The sequence below is a fragment of the Neolamprologus multifasciatus genome, chromosome 4, assembly GCF_963576455.1.
Source record: "Neolamprologus multifasciatus chromosome 4, fNeoMul1.2, whole genome shotgun sequence".
NCBI lineage: Eukaryota > Metazoa > Chordata > Actinopteri > Cichliformes > Cichlidae > Neolamprologus > Neolamprologus multifasciatus.
In genome coordinates, this window is record NC_140442.1 from 10,715,533 (window position 1) to 10,739,178 (window position 23,646).

The 23,646-nt window shown below is 37.0% G+C and overlaps 4 protein-coding genes across 4 annotated transcripts; 2 read left to right on the forward strand and 2 right to left on the reverse strand.

Moving 5' to 3' along the window:
* Positions 1 to 1,177: 1,177 nt before the first annotated feature.
* LOC146519826 (hemoglobin subunit alpha-2-like) lies at positions 1,178 to 2,130 on the reverse strand. Its single transcript, XM_085157948.1, has 3 exons — positions 1,916 to 2,130; positions 1,605 to 1,812; positions 1,178 to 1,370 (listed from the first exon to the last, which is right to left on the reverse strand). The coding sequence occupies exons 1-3, from the start codon at positions 2,008 to 2,010 to the stop codon at positions 1,242 to 1,244; spliced, it is 432 nt and encodes a 143-aa protein (XP_085014074.1). The 5' UTR covers positions 2,011 to 2,130; the 3' UTR covers positions 1,178 to 1,241.
* A 4,104-nt stretch (positions 2,131 to 6,234) lies between these two features.
* On the forward strand, positions 6,235 to 7,153 carry LOC146519827 (hemoglobin subunit beta-like). Its single transcript, XM_085157941.1, has 3 exons — positions 6,235 to 6,538; positions 6,698 to 6,920; positions 7,006 to 7,153. Exons 1-3 carry the CDS (start codon positions 6,447 to 6,449, stop codon positions 7,132 to 7,134), a joined length of 444 nt encoding a protein of 147 aa, XP_085014067.1. The 5' UTR covers positions 6,235 to 6,446; the 3' UTR covers positions 7,135 to 7,153.
* A 2,726-nt stretch (positions 7,154 to 9,879) lies between these two features.
* Positions 9,880 to 11,846, reverse strand: LOC146519828 (hemoglobin subunit alpha-2-like). The gene is made up of 3 exons (XM_085157951.1): positions 10,627 to 11,846; positions 10,312 to 10,519; positions 9,880 to 10,072 (listed from the first exon to the last, which is right to left on the reverse strand). Exons 1-3 carry the CDS (start codon positions 10,719 to 10,721, stop codon positions 9,944 to 9,946), a joined length of 432 nt encoding a protein of 143 aa, XP_085014077.1. The 5' UTR covers positions 10,722 to 11,846; the 3' UTR covers positions 9,880 to 9,943.
* Positions 11,847 to 20,954: 9,108 nt separating this feature from the next.
* On the forward strand, positions 20,955 to 21,649 carry LOC146519829 (hemoglobin subunit beta-like). Its single transcript, XM_085157938.1, has 3 exons — positions 20,955 to 21,046; positions 21,184 to 21,406; positions 21,504 to 21,649. Exons 1-3 carry the CDS (start codon positions 20,955 to 20,957, stop codon positions 21,630 to 21,632), a joined length of 444 nt encoding a protein of 147 aa, XP_085014064.1. The 3' UTR covers positions 21,633 to 21,649.
* Positions 21,650 to 23,646: the final 1,997 nt, after the last annotated feature.

Here is a 23,646-nt window from a genome sequence, read left to right on the forward strand (position 1 = left end):
CGTGTTTGCGTGGGTTCTCTCTGAATACGCCGGCTTTAGTCCTTTAGGTTTTCTAAGTTTATTTCTATTATGCCTAGGTTGCCATTATAGACTTTTTTTATTCGATTCCCCTTTGTGTCTTCAACCCCTGTATTAAGTCTCCTTTGCCCTTCATGTGTTTCATGTCTGCGTGTCTTGTGTTGTCAAGTTCTTGTTGTCATGTCTGCATCTAATTATGTTTCTTCTTTTATTTTTATCTTGTGTTCCTATGTTCAACGTGTTTACTGTACAATATAAAGCGCCTTGAGGCAACTTTTGTTGTGATTTGGCGCTAAATAAATAAAATTTAAATTGTGTTTCCACTTCCTCAGATAACCTCAGGTGTTTCCAGTTATTTGTCGTCGGGTTGACTGCTAAGTTCACGTCATGATTCCAGGTCTTTCCGTGTATCCATGCCAGGACTCCATGTTTAATGCTTTTTCATGTTTTAATTTTAGTTCACCCAGTTTAGGTTATTGTTTAGTTTTACCCATGCCCTTTCTTTGTAATTTTTTTTTTTGCCAGCCTAAATAAACAGCTTGTTTTCTATTAAAATTAAGTTTTGTTCTTGCGTGTCTGTGCTTGGGTCCTCTTCCTCATTCCACACAGTCTGGTTCTCAGCCAGACTGTGATATCGCCCTGTGGTAGCTGAGATAGGATCCAGCCCCACCCACTACACTGTCAAGGATAAGTGGAAAATAATAATAATTATTATGTGAATCGCTATAAATAACTATAGAAAAGAGAAACCACTTCAGAATTTGAAAGTCAAGTAAAAGTGTCCCAACTGCTCTGATTCAACGCAGGACAAAAATTCAGATCTTGATTTTACTTCAAGTTTTCAGTGGACTTCTCTATGTCTATGTATGTAGCTTCAGATATGTTATAAGCTTAGGGGAAGAACTAAACAACTGTAAACAACAAGGAAAACTCCTGCTTGGTTTTTGTCAAGTCGTACTACATTTTTGCAAAATCTTCTTATCTCCCCTACAAACAGCCAAGTATTTATAATCATACCAAAGGTTAGAGTCAGTCTACATCTCTTAAAAAATGGATGTAGATGTGGGCCAATGTGTTGTTGACCTGAAATAGAAAGCTTTTAAATCCTTTTAACTTATTGTTTGCAAACACCAGAAAAATATAAAAATAATCACAACAGTTTGATTTTAATTTTATTATTATTTTTCATTATTCAAATTGAGACATCTGCTCATGTGTACACTCTAGCGGTATTTCTCAGACAATGCACGAGCCACAGCAGCCAGAAACTTGTCCATCGCCACGTGGACCTCAGGAGTGAAATTGTTGGGGAACACGATGGCCAGAACCACGAGGAGGTTGTGAGCAAGAACCTGTGAAAAGATGAAGATCACATTTTAAAAAAAAACACCACGCTGTTAGAAAATGCATGCCAGGGTTAATAATCTCTGTTTATTTGAATGCTGCGATTCAGTATTCAGTACTGCTACAAGAAGTTAAACATTAAATGTACATTAAGCTTAGAAACAAAGAAACTGCAACTAAACCTTCATAAAAAAAACACAACGAAATCAGGACCACTTTCAGAATTTATTGTATGTCAGTACCTTGAAGTTAGCAGGGTCCACTCTCAGAGTGAAGGCGTGCAGCTCACTGAGGCTCAGAAGACCACCGGTGAGATCGTCAATTTTGCTGACAGCATCAGTAACTGCAGTCATCACGGTTGCTCCGTGCTTCCTCACCGGGGCAGAGCCGGGGCTCAGGTCCTTCCAGTGGGAGAAATAAATCTTGGTCTGAGGGTACACTGTCAGCATCCTGGATAAAAAAATGTACAATAAGTACACAGAACAGTACATAGAAAACGCAGGAGCAGGTTTAAGCAGTCCATTTGAGGTCGTAAGTCTTAATCCATATTTACCTGGAGACAGCATCACAGCCAATGTCCTCCTCCATGCCAGCCACATTAGCCCAAAAGGCTTTGACTGTGTTCTTGTCCTTAGCAGAAAGACTCATCTTGTCTGTTGGATTTCTGTTTGAAGTTGTCTTGACCACCAGAAACGCTTTAGGCTTTTATATGTAGAACAGTAAAGGGACACACCCGGCACACCTCAGAGATAGCAACCTGGACAGGCCCACAGTGACATGTAACGCCTTTTGTGAGATAAACGGTAAACCAATTGTCATGCTAGCGTCAAAAACTACTAAAGAAAAAGAGTAAATCATTAAAGATGTCTCAATGGTGTTCACTTAATTAAAGTGCACACAATGGAAAAATAAATAAATAAATCAAACCAAAGAGTTGAAAAGAGAAATGTATTTCTGAAGAAAAGAACCACAAAGTAACATACTTTTATAAATACCTCAAATTTAAATATCTGTTAGTCTATAGCCTACATTAACAAATTAAATTGTGTTTTTGATTTCGACTGATTTAATAACTGTTTATCTTGAGAAATGATACATTTTGATAGACAATTCAGTTTTTAAGGTGAGGCATACATTTATTTAGATATTTATTTTTTAACCTATTTCACAAACAGGTTAAAAAAATATAATAATAAAAACAATCAATTTAATGGAGTGAGAAAATACCTTTTTGGTCAGTATGACTGCTTTTAATTTCACTTTTGTAATGATCTCTTGTTGGATATGATTTGCATGTTAGTGCTCACGTCTGAATGCAATATCAGTTGTTTTGGGGTCAAACCGTCTCAAATCAAGGCTTCTGCTCTACAATTTTTCATACATTGAAATCTGCAGCAGTGTTAGAACATGAATCTTTCAAAGACTATCAAAGATAGAATCCTGAAATGTTCACTGGTCTTTCTTAAAATCACAATTAATACAGATCCTGAAATTGAGACAGATACATCACAAAATGTGTGAGCTAGTTCCAAAACAAAAGAAAAACAACAACAACAACAAAAAACTCCAGTACTCATGCAAGTCCCATATTTGAGCACACATTAATTAAAAACTTCAAAAATTAGGAAAATGCCATTTTCAATATAACTTGTACCACAAGAACAACAATATCAGTAGGTTGTCCTGTCCAAATACAATAAAATATAGATCGATAAATATAATAGAGTTTTCAGATGATACTGTAATTATACCTCAGAAAGTAATTTTGTTACATGTGCGCATATTTTTAATTTTCAAGACCTGGGTCAGTCCAAACTCAAATCATCACATTTTTATAACATTTTCTGTTCAACCTTCTCCAGTTTGCATTAAAATGTTATAGTTCAAAGTTTGGACACATATTACAATTGCTGTGAAATTTTAGCTTTATATATTAAAAACTTCACCATCTAGTTTCCAGTTCCGCTTTCCCCTGTTTATATAAAAACTTTTTGGTCCAAAGTTTCAATATACAGTATATACTGATTGCTGGTAATTTTACGTTCATATATCAAGTAAGTTTTTATGTAGGTTTTATGTATTAAGTAAGTTTTTATGTAGTATATACTGTATATTGAAATTCTTTCCCCAAAGGGCACTTTCATGACATTTTTCTTGCTAAAGCCTGCAATTTTCACTGTCCTTTCTTATCAAAATGAATCAGAATTGATAATTTGGGACAGATATTTTTCAGAGCATTGGCTAATAAAATATGAAAAAAATGTCCTGTAAAGTTCTGTGTTGGAGCACACACTAATAAAAAACTAAACAATAACACTAAAATAAACACAGAATACTTCTTAACACTAGATTCTTATTCACAAAAATGAAGAAAATCCCATTTTCATATAACTTTCATGCTGGACTAAATAAATATCACAAGCTCAAAATTCTGGAATTTCCAGATAATGCTCAATTTATAACTGAGAAAACAATTTTGTTAAATATGTGCATGTAATATTTTATATTTTGAAGAAATTTTCTAATTACATATTATGCTGAAACTTAGTGCCATCAATAATTTGGGTTAAAATATACTAAGAAGCAACAAACATATATAACTTAAAGTATTTTATATATAAAGCTAAGATTGTACAGCAATCATGATATGTCCAAACCTTGAAGCATATAATATTTTTCTATTCAAATTGTAGGTGGTTTAACAGTAAAGGTTCTATAAATGTGAAGATTAGTGATGGAACGACCCTCAATGAAATCTATCAACAATGACATTTTAGAACATATTTAACAATTTTATACTAAGTTATGATTAGAGTACAACATGTATTACATTAACTTCAAATCTTTTGGAAATCATCACTAGTTATTTTTTAGCCATTTGAAGTTTTCAATTAATATGTACTCAAATATCAGGCTTTGCAGGAGTGCTGGACATTTTTTTTTTTTGTTGTGTGTATATTTCAACTAACTCAGACTTTTTTTTTTGTATCTGTCTCAAAGATCTGGCAGATCCTGATTCTATTTTATTCCATTTTCAGGCTTTTATCTGTAAATGTTTTAACATTAATTGGAGATATTCATGTTCAAACATGTAGATTTCAAAAGAAGATTTGAAAGTAGGTCAAAGGACAGTTTTTGGCCAAATTGGAGACGGTTGAGCAGGAAATGTTCTAAAAGTTGACTGATTTGAGATGGAATGAGCCATTTGTTTCTTTACTTGTTATCTATTATTTATTATATTATAACCTCTAATGTCCTTGTGGCCAGGTTTCTCTTAAAAGGGTTCTCCTTTTGTTTTTTTCAGTGAGACTTTTACCTGATTAAATAAAGGATAACAGGCGAGTAAGTAACTGTAATTTGATATCACAATCAAGAAATAATATTGTGCTTTACTTTTTTTTGTAAAGCTGTACATTTGAAAATTTATGGATAATGAAAATAATTATATTTTGGCATTAACATTTTAATTTAAGTGTTTGTGCATATTGGTAGTTTGATCATTATAGAAACATAAAAAATGCTTTAAGGAATTAGGTCAGTTGTGGCACAAAACTCATATTGGCTGGTAATCTAATAAATTTGAACACTGCACTAAAAACTTTTGTCATTTAAACTCAAAGACGTAATTTAAATCTAAACATTTTCAGTGGATTGTACGGCTAAGGGATTCTGATTTAAAATTTGAATACTGCAGTTAACTAACATTTGTACAGGCTCTTACGATTACGTTAACTAAGGTTTGAGGATGATGTTTGTTTCTGTGTTATCTAAACTTCCAACAGGTGGATCCACCCTGAGAGCAATAAATGTTTCCTGGAAATCTTTGTGTTTATCTAATGTTTTTTGGGGGCACAAAAGAGCTCACACGTGGCTAACAGTTGAGATTTCCCCTTTAGGTAGAGGTGATCCTGCATTTCAGTGAAGTGTGAAAAGGAAAACATACAATTATAAAAGTTAATGAGGCTCAGATTAATAAGTGTGTTGTGAGTTCATAAGGCCTATGAACATAACTATAACAAAAAAAGTGTTGGTCTTATGTTTAGTTAAATAAACAACAATACATTCTGTAGTGAACTTAGTTTCCTTTATGAGTTTATCTTATTGTTCTCGTCTTACTAGATCTAAACACCATGAAGACCTCCCATTAAGCTTTAGTATTTTTGGTGTCTTTAAAATACTGACAAAATCTCTGATTTCAAAATTTAAGCTCACACATTACACTGACAGCTTCTGTATTTACTATTTGTGTTAATTATTTAAAAAATACAAAAATGTTTGTTATACTTAACATGTAAAATTAATATTGAAGGAGAAAAACTGATTTACTTTTCTAACTGAGATTATATATTTCTTTATGTCACTTCTTTCACATGCTCTGGCACCAAAAGCCCGGTGCCTACGCACTTCAGTAAAGATATTTAGATCTGGAAACTGTTTGCTGTTGAATTTGGGCACTTCATACCAAGAAAAATGATTGACTGATACACAATTTTAATTTTGAACAAGAAATTAGAATTTTACAGACACTTTAAATACCAGAGTTTCTCCAAAAGCTCTCTTTTCCATTGCACTGACTTACAATCTGGAGTTGGCTGCTCACTGCTCCTAAGCATTTATATCTATATTAGGTACCATGTGTTGGAGAATTATTATATAAATATATAAATATATTGTTCATACATTAAAGACTTGCACAGCTACAGCAATTTTATGTATTCTGTATGACTAAGGCTTATCTCACCAGTCACAGTAATTCTGGTAATTCTAACTGTGAAAATTTTCAACCATCAAAACAAATTAAAAGGAGAAACAAAGATAATTGTTAATTAGATTCTTGATCAATTATCCAAATATGGATTAAATTTGTTCATAATAAAAGTTTAAAACTAATTTTTGATTCATTTTGATGGTTTATTAAAGCTGAACTTTAAGTTTAACTGGTTCATTAAACTGAACCAGTTTAGTCAACTCCCACTCCAACTCCACCCAATTTCATATCTTTGGGTGGAGTGAAACAGACCTTTAAAAGCTGCACACGGTGACCTGCTGACCAACAGGACAAGTGAAAAACTCAACAAGACAAAATGGTTGTGTGGACAGACTTTGAGCGCACCACGATCCAGGACATCTTCTCAAAGATTGACTATGCGGTCGTTGGGCAAGCAGCTTTTTCCAGGTGAAACATTGTTTGTGTTTATATTAACATACAGAAATTGGGGTTAATTGAATAGCATCTTTATGTGCAATGGAAAAAGCTGGCATAGTTTTTGCATTACACAATGTAAATCTTTCTTTTAGAACTAAGAGCAAATCAGTTATTTATATATTCCCTCAGGTGTTTGATTGTCTACCCCTGGACTCAGAGGTATTTTGGTGGATTTGGAAACCTCTACAATGCTGCTGCTATCACAACAAATCCAAAGGTTGCTGCTCATGGAAAAATCATCATGGAAGCTCTGGAAAAAGCAGTGAAGAACATGGACAACATCAAGGCCACATATGCAGAGCTGAGCGCGCTGCACTCTGAGAAACTGCAGGTGGACCCTGACAATTTCATGGTATGTATTGAATTAATGGTACTGATTTTCATTGTTATGTGTGTGCGAGTTGAAGATTGCTAAAGCATGTTTTGTTGTGTCACAGCTCCTGGGTGACTGCTTGACCATTGTGGTTGCTTCTCAATTGGGTAAAAACTTCACTGCTGAGGTCCATGCAGCTTTCCAGAAGTTCCTGGCAGTGGTGGTGTCCTCCCTCAGAAGACAGTACTACTAAAGAGCTGCAGATGCCCATGAAATGCTCTGTTTTAAACCATTGTCTCAATGAGCTTTAAACAAAATAAAATATTAAGCAACTTCAGAAATTTCCCTGTTTTCTTTTTCACTTTGTTTATGAATAAAATAAACTATCTCTAATGACAAGTTAAACTTAAAAATCCCCAACAGTTTACTAATTTTAGTGTTAAAACACCAAAATGTAAAAGTTTATATCTACCTTATTAGCAAAACAAATTTCAATATCAAAAGTGAAATGATACATATAAAAGTCATGCAACAACCACCTAGATATTATGTGGTGTATCGAGTATAATGAAAGCACACCCAATGTTATGATCCCGCTCAAAAATTATGATGTAAAATGAATCCATTGAACTCACAGCTTCTAAAAACAAATGCGACGACTAAAAGGACTCCCACAGCAAAGTATGTGGTGCAGGCTGATATAACAATGAGAGCATTAAAAACCATGCAACCAAATGCATGCACATAATGTTCAGGACAAAGACCCAGTTTTTGTGGATTTGCTTCCATACATAACCACAGTGGGATGCAAACCAATCAGCTTTAATTCAAGAGGTTTTACAAAAATGTTTCATGAACTGTTTTAGAATTAAAGTAATTTTTATACAAAGTCCCCAGTTTGAGAACTTAAAAAATTATAGGACAATTGACTAATAAGCAGTTTCATGGCCAGGTGAGTATTTTACCTTGTTATTTCATGAAAAATGTTCAGACATAATATATTAATTTGATTTAAGAAGTTAAGGATTTTATAGCTTTTTGCCGTAATTTTAAATATGAGACTCAAAGAGACATTAATGTATACAAGTGAGGCCTTTATTATGCTGAAAAACACAACCAGCCCTTTAAAGAAACAGCAAAAACTTCAGAAATGACCATTGTAGTGTTTCCAGCTCAGCCACACCAAACAACCTTAAACGCAATGAAATACAAGTGCATGCTGACAAAAATGATTTCTATGGTGAAGAAAATAAAACTTACAACATCTAACACTCTTGAGGAATTGTCGAAGTCACAATCAAGAGATGCTGAGTTTGCACCAAGGTCCATACCACTGATTGCACTGAAGACCAAGAAAGTCAAATTAGGCTTTGGCAGAAAGTATTTGAAAGAATGCAAAATTTTTGTGAAAACCCTTGAATTAAAGCTGAAAGTCTGGATTTCAATCACATATTGATGGTTTCATTCACAATACAGAGTGTATAGTGGCAACAATAAAAACTGTATCTTTATTCCAAATTTTATGAAGGTCTCCTTTGGTCTTTGTTTCTGGGCTCGATCTACCTATTTAGTCACAAAAGCTTTTTTCTACCACAGAGAAAATGGGTTAATGTATTGTTTTGTTTGAAAATGATTGTTTTATCTAATGGAAATAACTTAGTGTCCAGTTTTTCTGTGACTAAATGATATTTCTTTATTAATTTCAGTAACTGGCCACTTAACAGATAACAGTCATGCATCAATGGCAACACGGTGGTGCGGTGATTAGCGCTGAGTTTGATTCCGCCACCTAACTGGAGCCTTTCTTTGTGTGTCTGCATGTTCTCCCCGTGTTTGCTTAAGTCCTTTAGGTTTTCTAAGTTCATTTATTATGCCTAGGTTGCCATTATAGACTTTTTTTTATTAGATTCCCCTTTGTGTCTTCAACCCCTGTATTAAGTCTCCTTTGCCCTTCATCTGTTTCATGCCTGCGTGTCTTGTGTTGTCAAGTTCTTGTTGTCATGTCTGTGTCTAATTATGTTTCTTCTTTTATTTTGAAGAGGTCTTGTGTTCTTATGTTCAGTGTGTTTACTGTACAATATAAAGCGCCTTGAGGCGACTTTTGTTGTGATTTGGCACTAAATAAATAAAATTTAAATTGTGTTTCCACTTCCCCAGATCACCTCATGTGAGCATTTAGTCTGTGTGTTTCCAGTTATTGGTCGTCAGGTTGTCTGCTAAGTTCACGTCATGATTCCAGGTCTTTCCATGTATCCAAGCCAGGACTCCATGTTTAAGGCTTTTTCATGTTTTAATTTTAGTTCACCCAGTTTAGGTTATTGTTTAGTTTTACCCATGCCCTTTCTTTGTAATTTTTTTTTTTGCCAGCCTAAAAAAACAGCTTGTTTTCTATTAAAATTAAGTTTTGTTCTTGCGTGTCTGCTTGGGTCCTCTTCCTCATTCCACACAGTCTGGTTCGCAGCCAGACTGATATCGCCCTGTGGTAGCTGAGATAGGATCCAGCCCCACCCACTACACTGTCAAGGATAACTGGAAAATAATCATTATTATTATTTAAATCGCTATAAATAACTATAGAAAAGAGAAACCACTGCAGAATTTGAAAGTCAAGTAAAAGTGTCCCAACTGCTCTGATTCAACGCAGGACAAAAATTCAGATCTTGATTTTACTTCAGGTTTTCAATGGACTTCTCTATGTCTATGTATGTAGCTTCAGATATGTTATAAGCTTAGGGGAAGAACTAAACAACTGTAAACAACAAGGAAAACTTCTGCTTGGTTTTTGTCAAGTCGTACTACATTTTTGCAAAGTCTTCTTATTACCCCCCTACAAACAGTCAAGTATTTATAATCATACCAAAGGTTAGGGTCAGTCTACATCTCTTAAAAATGGATGTAGATGTGGGCCAATGTGTTGTTGACCTGAAATAGAAAGCTTTTAAATCCTTTTAACTTATTGTTTGCAAACACCAGAAGAATATAAAAATAATCACAACAGTTTGATTTTCATTTTATTATTATTTTTCATTATTCAAATTGAGACATCTGCTCATGTGTACACTTTAGCGGTATTTCTCAGACAATGCACGAGCCACAGCAGCCAGAAACTTGTCCATCGCCACGTGGACCTCAGGAGTGAAATCGTTGGGGAACACGATGGCCAGAACCACGAGGAGGTTGTGAGCAAGAACCTGTGAAAAGATGAAGATCACATTTTTAAAAAACGCCATGCTGTTAGAAAATGCATGCCAGGGTTAATTATCTCTGTTTATTTGAATACTGTGATTCAGTATTAAGTACTGCTACAAGAAGTTAAACATTAAATGTACATTAAGCTTAGAAACAAAGAAACTGCAACTAAACCTTAATTTAAAAAAAAAAAAACACAACGAAATCAGGACCACTTTCAGAATTTATTGTATGTCAGTACCTTGAAGTTAGCAGGGTCCACTCTCAGAGTGAAGGCGTGCAGCTCACTGAGGCTCAGAAGACCACCGGTGAGATCATCAATTTTGCTGACAGCATCAGTAACTGCAGTCATCACAGTTGCTCCGTGCTTCCTCACCGGGGCAGAGCCGGGGCTCAGGTCCTTCCAGTGGGAGAAATAAATCTTGGTCTGAGGGTACACTGTCAGCATCCTGGATAAAAATGTAAGGTGAGTTAACAGTACATATATTTTTAAAAAAGGAGCAGGTTAAAGCAGTCCTTTTGGGTTCGTAGATTATAAGTCATAATCCATATTTACCTGGAGACAGCATCACAGCCGATTTGTTCCTCCTTTCCAGCCACATTAGCCCAAAAGGCTTTGACTGTGTCCTTGTCCTTAGCAGAAAGACTCATCTTGTCTGTTGGATTTCTGTTTGAAGTTGTCTTGACCACCAGAAAAGCTTTAGGCTTTTATATGTAGAACAGTAAACGGACACACCCGACACACCTCAGAGATAGCAACAGGCTCTTGGACAGGCCCAACATAGCTTTGAAAACTACTGAAGAAAAAGAGTTTTAAATGGTGTTCACCTATAAAGTTAGTGCACACAATAAAGAAATACAACTAAACCAAAGAGTGGAAAAGGGAAATGTATTTCTAGACAACAAAATCAAATCAGTTTTATTGTCACATCACATGTGCAGGTACACTGGTACAGTACATGCGAGTGAAATTCTTGCGTGCGAGCTTCACAAGCAACAGAGGTGTGCAAAAATACAATAACATAAGAACAAGCAAAATATAAGAGCGGGTAAATCTGACAATTATACGAATAAATATATGTACAATATAAGAGTATATGCGCATTACTGAATGTGTATACTAAATATGTATATCTATGTGTGTGTGTGTGTGTGTGTGTGTATATATATTTTAAAAATAAAATAGAAAATCATGAAGTAACATACTTTTTAATAAATACCTAAAATTGCAATGTTTTTGGCTCATGGGTTACATTAACAAATGAAAACTGTATTTTTAACTTTGACTGTTTATTAAAATAATTGTTTATCATCTGAAATAATCAACTTTGATAGACAGTTCAGTTTTTAAGGTGAGACATTAGTGAATCCCGTATTTATTTATGTTGCAAACAGATATCAGAATGGAAAACAATTAATTAATGATATCAGAGGTTTTTTTTATAACAAGGCATTTTCTTTTCAAGCATGCGCTAATTTTTTATATTTTGACAGCTGCAATCTAACAGTGGATAAAACCACTTTTTACACAGGAGATTTTGGACGCATTATTATATAAATTCAAAAATCAGAAAATATCAACAATCTATATAAAGTAATGCTTCTGATGTAAAACTGGATACTTAGAAAAAATTTAGTCAGAAAAGCAACTAAATGTATGTTTACTACACTTTCTTTCCACTATTCTAGAGGAGAAACTATGGAAGCAAAGTAGCATGTGCATGTGCATGAAGGAATGATCAAGAAGCACTTGAAGAGCGCAAACCCCCACCAAAGGAGCTCACTATCTGAAAACTGCTGTTCACAAATGTTGTCCATCTAATCTGACTGAGCTGGAGCTGTTTTGCAAAGAAGAATGGGCAAGGATTTCAGTCTCTAGATGTGCAAAGCTGGTAGGGACATACCCTAAAAGACTGGCAGCTGTAATTGCAGCAAAAGGTGGTTCTACAAAGTATTGACTCAGAGGGCTGAATAATTACACACACCCCATTTTTCAGTTATTCATTTGTAAAAAATGTTTGGAATCGTATGATTTTTGTTCCACTTCTCACGTGTACACCACTTTGTAATGGTCTTTCACGTGGAATTCCAAAAAAATTGATTCATGTTTGTGGCTGTAATGTGACAAAATGTGGAAAAGTTCAAGGGGACCAAATACTTTTGCAAGCCACTGTACTTGTGAGACTCATAGTGTCTGAGTTCTAAGAATGTTTGTACATTCTTCAGCTATAAATCATGAATAAATCCACAATTTCATTGTACATGGGCTATTTGATGCTATGCTATTAAGTTGATCTTGGTGGATGGAAGTGAAATTTTAATGGACTGTTAACACAACCCTACAGACACACACAGATGCTCCAAAAAATAACATCCTTGGTGGAGAAAATGAATGAATGAATGAACAAATGAATTGTCAATGGAAAATTGTACTTAGTAGTCAGTATAATCTTTTAATGATATAAGTTTGTATATGGTAGAATACTACATGTAACCATTTGTGTTTATTGAAAGGATGTCTCATCCTAGGAAGTCTGTAACATTCCAGGGTGTTCTGGCTTTCACCCCCACATCCTAGGAGCATGAGAAAGTTCGTACCTTGTTTTATTGTTTTACGGTAGGATTAACGTAGTTATACCTGTTTCCAGTCTAAGTGGTTTTGGTTTGATGAACTGCTGGACTTTCCAGACCAGCAGTTTTAGGGAAGTCTTTATGGGGTCACACTCTGACCCCCCTTCACACACACACACCACACACACACCAAACAAGCACCCACTGAAGTGTATAAATAAAGGACCAGGGCAAGTCCTCAGTGCGAGTCTCTGAGTCTCACTCTAGGCTGCCCTTGCTAGCAAGAAATTCTGTGTGTTTCTCCTCTCTGATTCTCTGCTGAAGAAGTGTTTTAGAATATATCTCTTAACATTATTTGGTCCTTCGTAGCCGGAGCAGAAAACATCAGAACTGTTATCTGTGACTCTGTTCCAAGATCCAGCACTGATTCCTGACGCCGTGGGGAACCAGCACTGAAGCCTGTGCACAGCCCTCTTAGACGAGGAGAGAGCCCCAGGACTTGAATTCGGGTCTGGGCCGGTGGCCTGGTCCACGGCGCTGGGATTCAGTCTGATGATCCGAATCACCAGTGAGACGTCGGAGGGTGAGAAACACTATTTTGGTATATAAAACGGCCGCAAAGGTTTAAAAAAGTCACGTGATAAAATAGGTTGAGTTCGCCAAAAGGAACTGTGTTTAGACTAGTTTTAGAGGTAGCTGAAAATACTTCGTGACAAATTAGGTTTAAGTTCGCCAAAAGGAACTGTGTTTAGACTGGGTTTAGAGGTAGCCGTGAAATACTTCGTGACAAATTAGCGCGCAAATGTCTATATGTGTGTGTGTCTGGAAGTAATAATTGATTTTACAGCACAATAAGCTGCTGAATTACTTCCATTTTTGTTTTCTTTGCTGAGGCTCAAGTACTGGTGACAAAGGAGAACGGTTGAGTTTCATCTCATAAAACTGATACCGCTTCACCGTTAGGGTGAAGTTGAAGGCCGTATCAGTAAACCACTCTGAAGTCAAGCGTGCCAGCGACGGCCCAGCAAAATCTTTGAAAATGGAGAATAAACAAAAGGCCAAATTACAATTTATCTTTAATGTATTCATACTAATAATAGCAAGGATAACAACCTGTAAACTGGTGTTAATGATGAAATAATATTAATATGAGGAGGCACCTCAGTCAGTCATGATGTGAGGTGGATAATTGTTGAAAGTAATCTGCATTAAGCTTAGGGTTGCTCAAATTCAGTACAATGACATCTGAAGTAAAATAGGTAAATACTTTAACTAATTACGTGCATAGAGGCATTTGACCTGTTTGAAAAACTGTCATCCTAATATGAGCCATTGTTGAGATATAGAGCACACCTATGAAAACAACTAATATGCTGAACCCTGTATGACACAGCTGAAAACTACATGATGGAGAAGCTGAATTGAATATGAAAGTGCAAGTCTTTGCCACTGTGGGGCAAAGCACGCAACCACTGTGTGAGGTTGCGTTGTGGTCTCTTCTGAGCTGATGAGCAAGCTACACATTATCAGATTGAGATCTGGCTGAGAACTCTTCAAAGAGAGGGAAACGAAACTATGATAACTGTGATAACTGGAGTGTGCAGAGTTTCCGTGAGCAGTTTTCCTGCATCTTGACTCATGTGTGTAGCGTGTTCATAGCATCAGCATTATGTTTTTGTTTATTTGTTTTGTTGGGTTGAAAATAATTCAATATATTTGTGATCATATTTATGGATCACCATGGCACATGCCATTGGCCAAGTGATTTATTTACGCAGATGAAAAAGTGAGTGTGAATGTGTCTGACGTCACAGTGTTTTTGTGCGCTGTGTAAAAGTAATTGCCTCTGATTGTGAGAGCGGTGATTCTGCAGGTCACCAGCTATTTAAAAAAAAAAAAAAAAAGAGTGAAAAAGAGACAAAATTTACATTGTAGATGAAAAATAATCATAGGAAAAAGGTTTTGTGTTGATCAGCCAAGAGCAACTACAATCTCATTTTCTGCTTTTAAGAAAGGACTGTTCACAAAAACAGAGAGAGAGAGAGAGTTGTGTGTGTTGATTAAGCAGTGATAATAATAATGAAAATGTTTTAGTTTGTCACTTTCAGGTGACAAGCAGACCTGAATCAATTTTCCACATGCAGCGGTCGGAAGAAAGTTATAGTTTAACATCATTGGAAACGTTCAGGCCAAGTTTCTGGCTAACTTATTTACAGCACCATGTGTCTCTCAAACTCACAAGCGAGCTCTCACTCCTCCCTGAAGACAAGGAATGCAGCTCCAAAGAGCAATAACATGGCAGATAAAGAGACAGCAGCAGAGTCCTGAGCAAAGACTCCCGAGCAAAGAGTCCCAGCAAGCAGCAGCAGTGTGGACAAACAGCATCAGAGAAGAAGAGCAAACCCATCATCCTGCCTGATTGGATGAATGGCACTGTGTTCCCAACAAGCTGCAAATTCACTGTGCATGTGACAAGAACATTTGAGGAGAACTGAGGAGACTGTTGGAGTTTGACATTTGCCACCTTTGGAGAAAATGGCAAGAAGAGACAGTGAAACACAGGACAAAGCTGAAGGAGAACTGCCTGCTACTGGACTGTTGAAGTGGGAGAGGACAACAGAGTGAGAGGAGTGGTGAGAACACATAGGAATTTTGTTTTCAATATGGGAAATCAAAATTTGGGTTAGCAAACCTGGGAAAAACAAAACTGACTGCTTAAGTGGGAAATTGTGAAGGAGTCTGAAACACTGCAAAAAGAAACATACAAAATCACACACACAAGCAGAACATGCATTAACCCTACTAACACTTTCAAATACAAGAGAGCTCATGAAGATTAGACAACATTTTAAGCATGTGAGTCTGTTTGCCATCTTGTCCAAGTCACTTAGTGTGACGAGAAGTGATGCAAAGATCAATGGGCTCATAGCACATTAGTTACAAAATGATTAAATAATCGCAGAGAAATGTGTAGGAAAGGCAGTTTTAAGAACATGTTCTGCCGGAGATGCAGCTCCACAGACATGCATTAAACCTGCCTAATAACACAAACACACATGCAATGAAGATCAGCTTGTTATCTCTTATCAGTGTTAAAATAGTGTGAATTTAACAGACACTTGTTATCAAATGCTGAATTTATCCAATGCAAAATTGACTCTCTAGGTTGCAGGACAACAGTTTAACTTTTGTGGGAAAAAAGGATTCTGGTTTGACCACCCAGTGATCAGACAATAAATTTAGTTGTTAATATAGTAAATTGGGAGATGCTTCCTGCTTGATTGATGCAGAACAAATAATTTACTGTATGAGGGAAATTCTATTTTTGTGATAACATTTTGAACATGCATTTCTGTTGTCCTGTCATCTTAGTGGGTTAATAGCTGATATGCAAATTAGTTGATCGTTCTTAGATTAAGGAAAGGTGACTGAATTCTAGCACGAGTGAATGAGATGTGTTGGAGTTTGTTAGAGTGGAGACTCTAAAACACTGAGTTTCCTGTTTTGATGTGTGAGTGAATCCTGCACCCAGATACACAACTCTGAATACGTAAGAACAAACGTCTTTTGTGAAATAGCTGACAACATGTCACATGTTTTATGATGAAGGGAAAAAGGAAAACTGAATAAAATGGGTGTGTGGCCTAAATGAGTGAAGAGCACAGACCTGGGGATTAAACTCATAACATATTAGGGTTATGTTGTGTGTTGTGCAGCTGATGGTTGGTTTGGAGTGAATCTAGCTGATGATTTTTCTTTTGTTGTGAAGTTGAGCCTGCCAATTAGTATGATGATAAACCGTGCTAATGGTATGATTTACCCTCCTGAGATGAGGAGCTTGTGTCATGACTTAACAAGGCCTTTTTATTTTGATACTTTCACAGTGCACTGAAAGTTTTGTTTGATAATCTCTGTTTGAGCAGATCTGCATGATTAGAAGCGCTATATGACACGTCGTCGAGAAAATTGTTACAAGTGAGTTTCTCCACATTAAAATGGGCTCAGGAGAAAGCCACTTATTTGGGACAATTAGAAAATGAGAGTCCCTGCCTAAAAAGGATTCAGCGAGGTAATCCGATCTAAAGTTCTTCTTTTTCTTTTTGAAATGACGTCATTTTGCTGAGAGTGGAAACGTAATGCGACGATCGATTCCACTATTAGCAAAGAAAGAAAGAATGAATGTATGAATGAATGAGTGAAAGAAAAAAAAAAAAAAACCTGGTTGGTAAAAGCTGACAAGGCTTGACCACTACTCAAGGTTAACCTCCACCTAGACAGGCCAAAAGGGTGGATGAATCTATGTGTGTTTCCTTTTACAGGAGCAGAAAGATGACAACAACATTCGAGGTTGCGTGACGATTTAACCTTTTAAATGCCACTTTCTGTGTCTGTGCATCTACCAGGGGTGTTATTCACTACCTTGTGTTGCTCACAGAGGAAACTGTGAGAAAGAGTGTATACATCTGCGCAGCGCTAACATTTGCATTTTCTTTTCTACAGCATTACAGTTCTTCATGTGAATTGATCATGTGATTTATACCAGGACAGCTGGTTGATGTTTTTTCCTACTACAGGATTTCTGGGTTTATGTGTGAATAAAACTGTGTTTACAGGTTATGAGTGGTGATGCTGTTACACTGTGTTTTTGGGAAAATGTGAAGGTTACTTTGACAATGTGAATGACACGTGAGAAATTTCCTGTGTTGAAAACTAGTGTCACTTCTTTCCACAGCTATGGATGGTTAACTTTATGGTCCTTTTATAGCACCTCTGGAACCTGTCGACCTGCGTCTGACCACCGGGATGGTCAATGTGTGTTGCTAATGTTTGTTTTTCTAAGAGTACATGTAGAGGATTCAGCAGAAGCGGACAAGTGACATGAGAAAAACAAATAAGAGATGCAGTGTTTATGGAATAGTTGAACATGGAGCTCATTAACTGGCCATTTTTGAGCTCCTAGTGATACATGAGTGGAGTGACTTTGCTTAAGGGAAGTCACCGATTACATTAATGTTGACTGAGTACATGGGATGATCCATGTCTGAGGCAAATTATGGAAATATTTGTAGTTTACTGATTTGAAAAAACCTGCACATGATACTTGTCTTGCTGATGTTGAATGCTTTATTACTCTTATGATATAATTGTTTATAAGTGTGAAGTTTGATTTCACTTCCAGATCTTGTTTTTCAGGCCATGATGGTGTGTATGCAGGCTCCTGGCGGAGCCAGGTGTTAAGCAAACTTAATATGCAAAACACACTAACATCTTTTATTGCAGGATTATAGGTCCGGGGTGGTGCTGCTCCAGAGGAGGAGACGCCCTGATGTTGCCTGGGACATGATCTAGCTAACCTTTTTCTTTAAGACAGGAATCTGGTTTTGATGAGTTGACTCATGGGAGTGTCCATGCGTCAAGAGGAGGGGTCCAGGATTAACATGAACAATGAATTAACATTAAACTATATTAAACTATATTTTAAATGATTTTTGCAGCGATTTGTGTGATTAACAGTTCATTCAACGGGTATCAAACCTATGCAAGTGGTGCATCCATGCTCAGATGAGGTTTTGATGGCCTATAAGTGAAGTTCACTGAACTAAAGAATGTGGTTTGATGATTGTTGACATGCTCTCCAAATAGAAGTTTTTCCTCCTAGCAAGGAAATACAGGTGCAGCAGTCATCTCCTGGAAAATCTTCAGAGGCCCAGTGAGAAACAAGAACCATTCCAGGCATAGCTGACAGCCCAGGCAGTGGTTGAGGTCAAAGGTCAAGCTGGTTGGGGCCCATCATGAGATTAGACTTTGGAGCCACAGCAAGGACCACGAAACTGCGTTGGAATGAGAGCTGTGCCAAGGGGGATTTCCAGAGGCCAACAGAGGAGATTTTGGACAACAGACAGGCACCTGAAGGATGAGGGGAGCGTGCCAAGCTCCATCGACAGCGCAGGGGGAGTCCGAGGATGACATCATGATTCTGTGAAAAGCACATGAACCAGAAGCTATGGTGGTGATGACAGCAGTTTCCTATGAACATCACCTAATGCTGTGTCACTGTACTGTGCATATGATGACACTCTGAAGACTACTGGGATCATAACAGCAGTAAGATAACTGGACCCAGTACCCTTTCCACAGAGGGGTTTTTCTGCAGAGGATGGACAATAGAAGAGTCATAAATATTCCTATCGCAGGACGAAGGCCTAAAGCAAGGTGATGGGGGTTGATAGAGGCCATTTCAAGTGCTTCTGACCACTCCAACTGCCTGCAAAATAGCGGAGAGACCCTCCTGGATACATCAGAGCAACTGCAAAAAGGTTGAGGTCCCAGAGGACTCCACTTCCTTCACAGAAATCAACTAGTAGAGGAAAGTTTCACCCTCACTTGGTTGCTTCAGTGGCGAGGGGGAAGTGCTGATTGGGCGCCCGTAGGGAATTGCTCGCACTTCAACCTCCAGCCATTGGCCAACTCTAGAGTAACCAAGTAGTAGGGTGTGACGGACCTGTACGTAGCCATGGGAAGGTGGACCCTCCTGGTTACCTTGACTACGATGCTCACCTTTACAAGACAAAGACAGAATCGGCAAATACAGACTATTATGTCTGCTCTCATATGCCCAGCACGCCTTTGAGACAAATCAAAGCAGGCCCAAAATCAGGACTATGTAAGCGATACAAGTGACAGGTTTTCTTGGCTTTACATTAGCTCCTGGTTACAGGTGCTAAAAAGACTACTCATCAGAGTTGGGATATTTCTACTTTTATTTTGTGTCTTTGTAACGTGTATACTGCCATGTTTAAAACTCTTGATTAACCGCATAATATTTTCCACTGTTGCTGATTACATAGCCGTGACAAGTGATGATAATGACTCCGACCTGTTGGAACATGAAGACTTTGTGTGACCAATGACGATGTGATAGAAAATGTACAACAAGATGTTACATACTGATATCTCATTTAAATGTATACTGACAACAGGAGGGAATGTCAATGGAAAATTGTACTTAGTAGTCAGTATAATCTTTTAATGATATAAGTTTGTATATGGTAGAATACTACATGTAACCATTTGTGTTTATTGAAAGGATGTCTCATCCTAGGAAGTCTGTAACATTCCAGGGTGTTCTGGCTTTCACCCCCACATCCTAGGAGCATGAGAAAGTTCGTACCTTGTTTTATTGTTTTACGGTAGGATTAACGTAGTTATACCTGTTTCCAGTCTAAGTGGTTTTGGTTTGATGAACTGCTGGACTTTCCAGACCAGCAGTTTTAGGGAAGTCTTTATGGGGTCACACTCTGACCCCCCTTCACACACACACACCACACACACACCAAACAAGCACCCACTGAAGTGTATAAATAAAGGACCAGGGCAAGTCCTCAGTGCGAGTCTCTGAGTCTCACTCTAGGCTGCCCTTGCTAGCAAGAAATTCTGTGTGTTTCTCCTCTCTGATTCTCTGCTGAAGAAGTGTTTTAGAATATATCTCTTAACATGAATGAATGGATGGATGAGATGGTTGAATCTTAGTTTCTTATCTTAAATGCTTCACATATGGCCCTTAACATAAATTTGTGTAGATGTCGTGTATTTTTCCGTAAAAAAAATTAAAAACATTATGGATTTGGTCTAATTCTTTCAAGCAAAATTTGATGTAATTTCACTTCAAATTTATGATTTAAATATAGACATGTAGATTGCCAAGGAGTCATTACTCCAAATTGAAATTCTGCAGTTAACTGCCGTTTGTTCAGGCAGTTAAAACTTGTGATAACTAAGGTTTGAGGATGACGTTTGTTTCTGCCTTATCTAAACTTCCAACAGGTGGATCCACCCTGAGAGCAATAAATGTTTCCTGGATATCTGTGGGTTTATTTTTACTTTTTTCTTTTTTTGTTCACAAAAGAGCTCACAAGTTGAGATTTCCTGTTTAGACAGAGGTGATCCTTCATTGCAGTGAAACGTAAAAAACAGGACATAAAATAATGAAAGCTAATGAGGCTCACATGTATACCTGAGTGGACACAACTAGCTATCTGAGTGGTCAGAGGCTAAATTAGCAGATTTTGAAAGTGACAATTGAAAATTATTTATAATTTAATTCATGATTCAATGATAACGAAAAAAAGACACATTTTCTTTGATTCAGTTTGATGGTGAAGTGAATATAGTCCTGCCAAACCCCAGACTGACACATCCCACTGTCTAACTCCACCCAATTGCATATCTTTGGGTGGAGCAAAACAGACCTTTAAAAGCTGCACGCGGTGACCTGTTGACTAACAGGACAAGTGAAAAACTCAACAAAGCAAAATGGTTGTGTGGACAGACTTTGAGCGCACCACGATCCAGGACATCTTCTCCAAGATCGACTATGCAGTTGTTGGACAAGCAGCTTTTTCCAGGTATGACCATGTTTCTGATATTTACTCCCTTAAAGAATGTGCAAGATTATATGACACTATATATATGTCTCTTCTTTAGTAATTGTGAGCTATTTAACATTTTCAAGAGCAAATCAATTATTTATATATTCCCTCAGGTGTCTGATTGTGTACCCCTGGACTCAGAGGTATTTCGGTGGATTTGGAAACCTCTACAATGCTGCTGCCATCACATCAAATCCAAGGGTTGCGTCTCATGGAAAAGTCATCATGGAAGCTCTGGAAAAAGCCGTGAAGGACATGGACAACATCAAGGCCACATATGCAGAGCTGAGCGCGCTGCACTCTGAGAAACTGCAGGTGGACCCTGACAATTTCATGGTAGGCAATGCTGAACTGATGGTACTGGCTTCTATTGACATTTATGTATTTATTTAGCATGTTCATGATATCTCATGCATGTTGTGTTGTGTTACAGCTCCTGGGCGACTGCCTGACCATTGTGGTTGCTTCCCAGCTGCGTAAAGCCTTCACTCCTGAGGTACACGCGGCTTTTCAGAAGTTCCTGGCAGTGGTGGTTTCTTCCCTCAGAAAGCAGTACTACTAGAAAGCTACAGAGGACCGTCACATTAAGGAGGCTTAAATAAATAAAACAATGGGCATATTCTTCACTTTGTTGTTTTTTCCTTCTCCAACATTTGTAATTATATCAGGGTGTAGCAGAAGAGTTAAATAGTGGGTGTATCTTGTAGTGCAAGCTATTAATTAGCCTATTCTTTTAATTTTTAAATGGTGTCCTCCCTCAGAAAACAGTACTACTAGAGAGCTACAGAGGACTGTTTTTAAAGTGTGACTCAAAATGCTGATAATAAATAAGATATATGAAGCATATACCTCAAGTTATTCATTTTATTTCCCTTTTTTTCAGAATATATGGTCATATTAGTAAATAAAAGTAACTCTTTGAGAGCCTTGTAAGCTTTGTTCATATATAGAAAAACATATAGGCCTACACACTGTTCTTTTATACTGTTCTGTGAGATAGCTGATGTACAAACGAAATACAACTACATCCAAACACAAACACAAATGTGAAAAATGTGAGCAAGGTGATACTTGTAAAAAGAAAACACCATTGTGTCTTCTAGTTGATGGTATCCATAGCAACCATGGTATTGGATCGATTGTAGTGCAATAGGGTCGATAATTTGTTTGTATCCTCTAAATTCAGTATGTAGCCCACTGAACTATGTGAGATAAGCTGTGTCGACTCATTAGTGTAGAATGACATTAAAAATGTGTTAACAATTTGTAAACTGTATGACATGACTCATGTCATAAATCCTGATACACTGCTCTCCCCTACATAAACTGCCTATATAGATTTAAAGTATCAGTATCGATGTTGGTATGGGAAAAACGGGGCCTTTATTTACTTGGTATCAGATCGATACCTTATTCTGCATTATCCCACATCACTACTATCTTCTTCTGTGGTGTTTTTTTTAAAGGCATTACTTCTAGTAAATCAGATTGTGCTGTAACTGATCGAGGTCAAATAAACTGTCAATTACTAATAAGAGCATGTGACCCTGGCCATGGTTATAATGAAAATAAAGTTTGCAGCGTTTGGTTTTATAAATCATTTGAACGTACACATTTTTTTTCTTTACTTTACAAATTTTGTTGGTTATTGTATTGGTCTGGACAATTATAAAAGAATCATAAAAAAAATAAAGATGATAGCGAAGATAAGCTAAAATGTCAGCAGATGTTCTCAGCAAACAGCATGTGCTGCTGTGTTGTGTTCTGGGTTTATCTTGGATTGGATTTTCCATGTTATTTTAAAGCATAATATATACAGTACAATATATATACAGGCATCTAAAAAGTTATTTCTATAGAATGAATCGAATTAATGTTGATATTATTTTAAAAAATATAATCGTAAGAATATTAATTTGTGCTGGGATCTGCAAAACATCGGCAGCCTCCTAGCCTGCAATAAAGTTATAGCGATGTTACTTTTATTGCACAACATTATAGCTGTAGAAACAAATAAAATCGTTACTCTGTGGCACCTCGCATTTAATGGTTAGAAAGGTAGGCTATTACTTTGAACCAGGGGCGATTCTAGGATCAGAGCTTTGGGGGTGCTGAGCACCCAGAGAGCTGCCCATCCAGGCAAGATAAACTTTACTCGTCACGATGAGACGTCTTCCCCGTCTCTGTCAGTCCCTGCATCCTTAAATGTCTCCAGTTGTCCCGAGTTCCCTCTGACTGTCTCCTTGGTGCATTTAAACCCCTGTTCCTCCCTGTCCTCATCGTCTGCTGACTTCATCTCCATTATCAGTCATCAACATTTAAGCCTCTCTGTGCAAGTCTGCAAATTTCTTTATTAAATCATAAGATTCTTAAATTCATCAAGTCTCTCTGTGCCTGGTTCCTCGTCACAAAAGATGACATCACTGTTTTGTACATTTTAACACAATTTAATCCCCACATTTGTGAAAGAAAAGCAAAACACTTTTTTGAAAAGTCTGTAACAAAACCATCAAATCTGATCAAGGTTATTTAAATGCTGCAAAAGAAGAATGGATTGGAATTAAAAAAAAAACAAA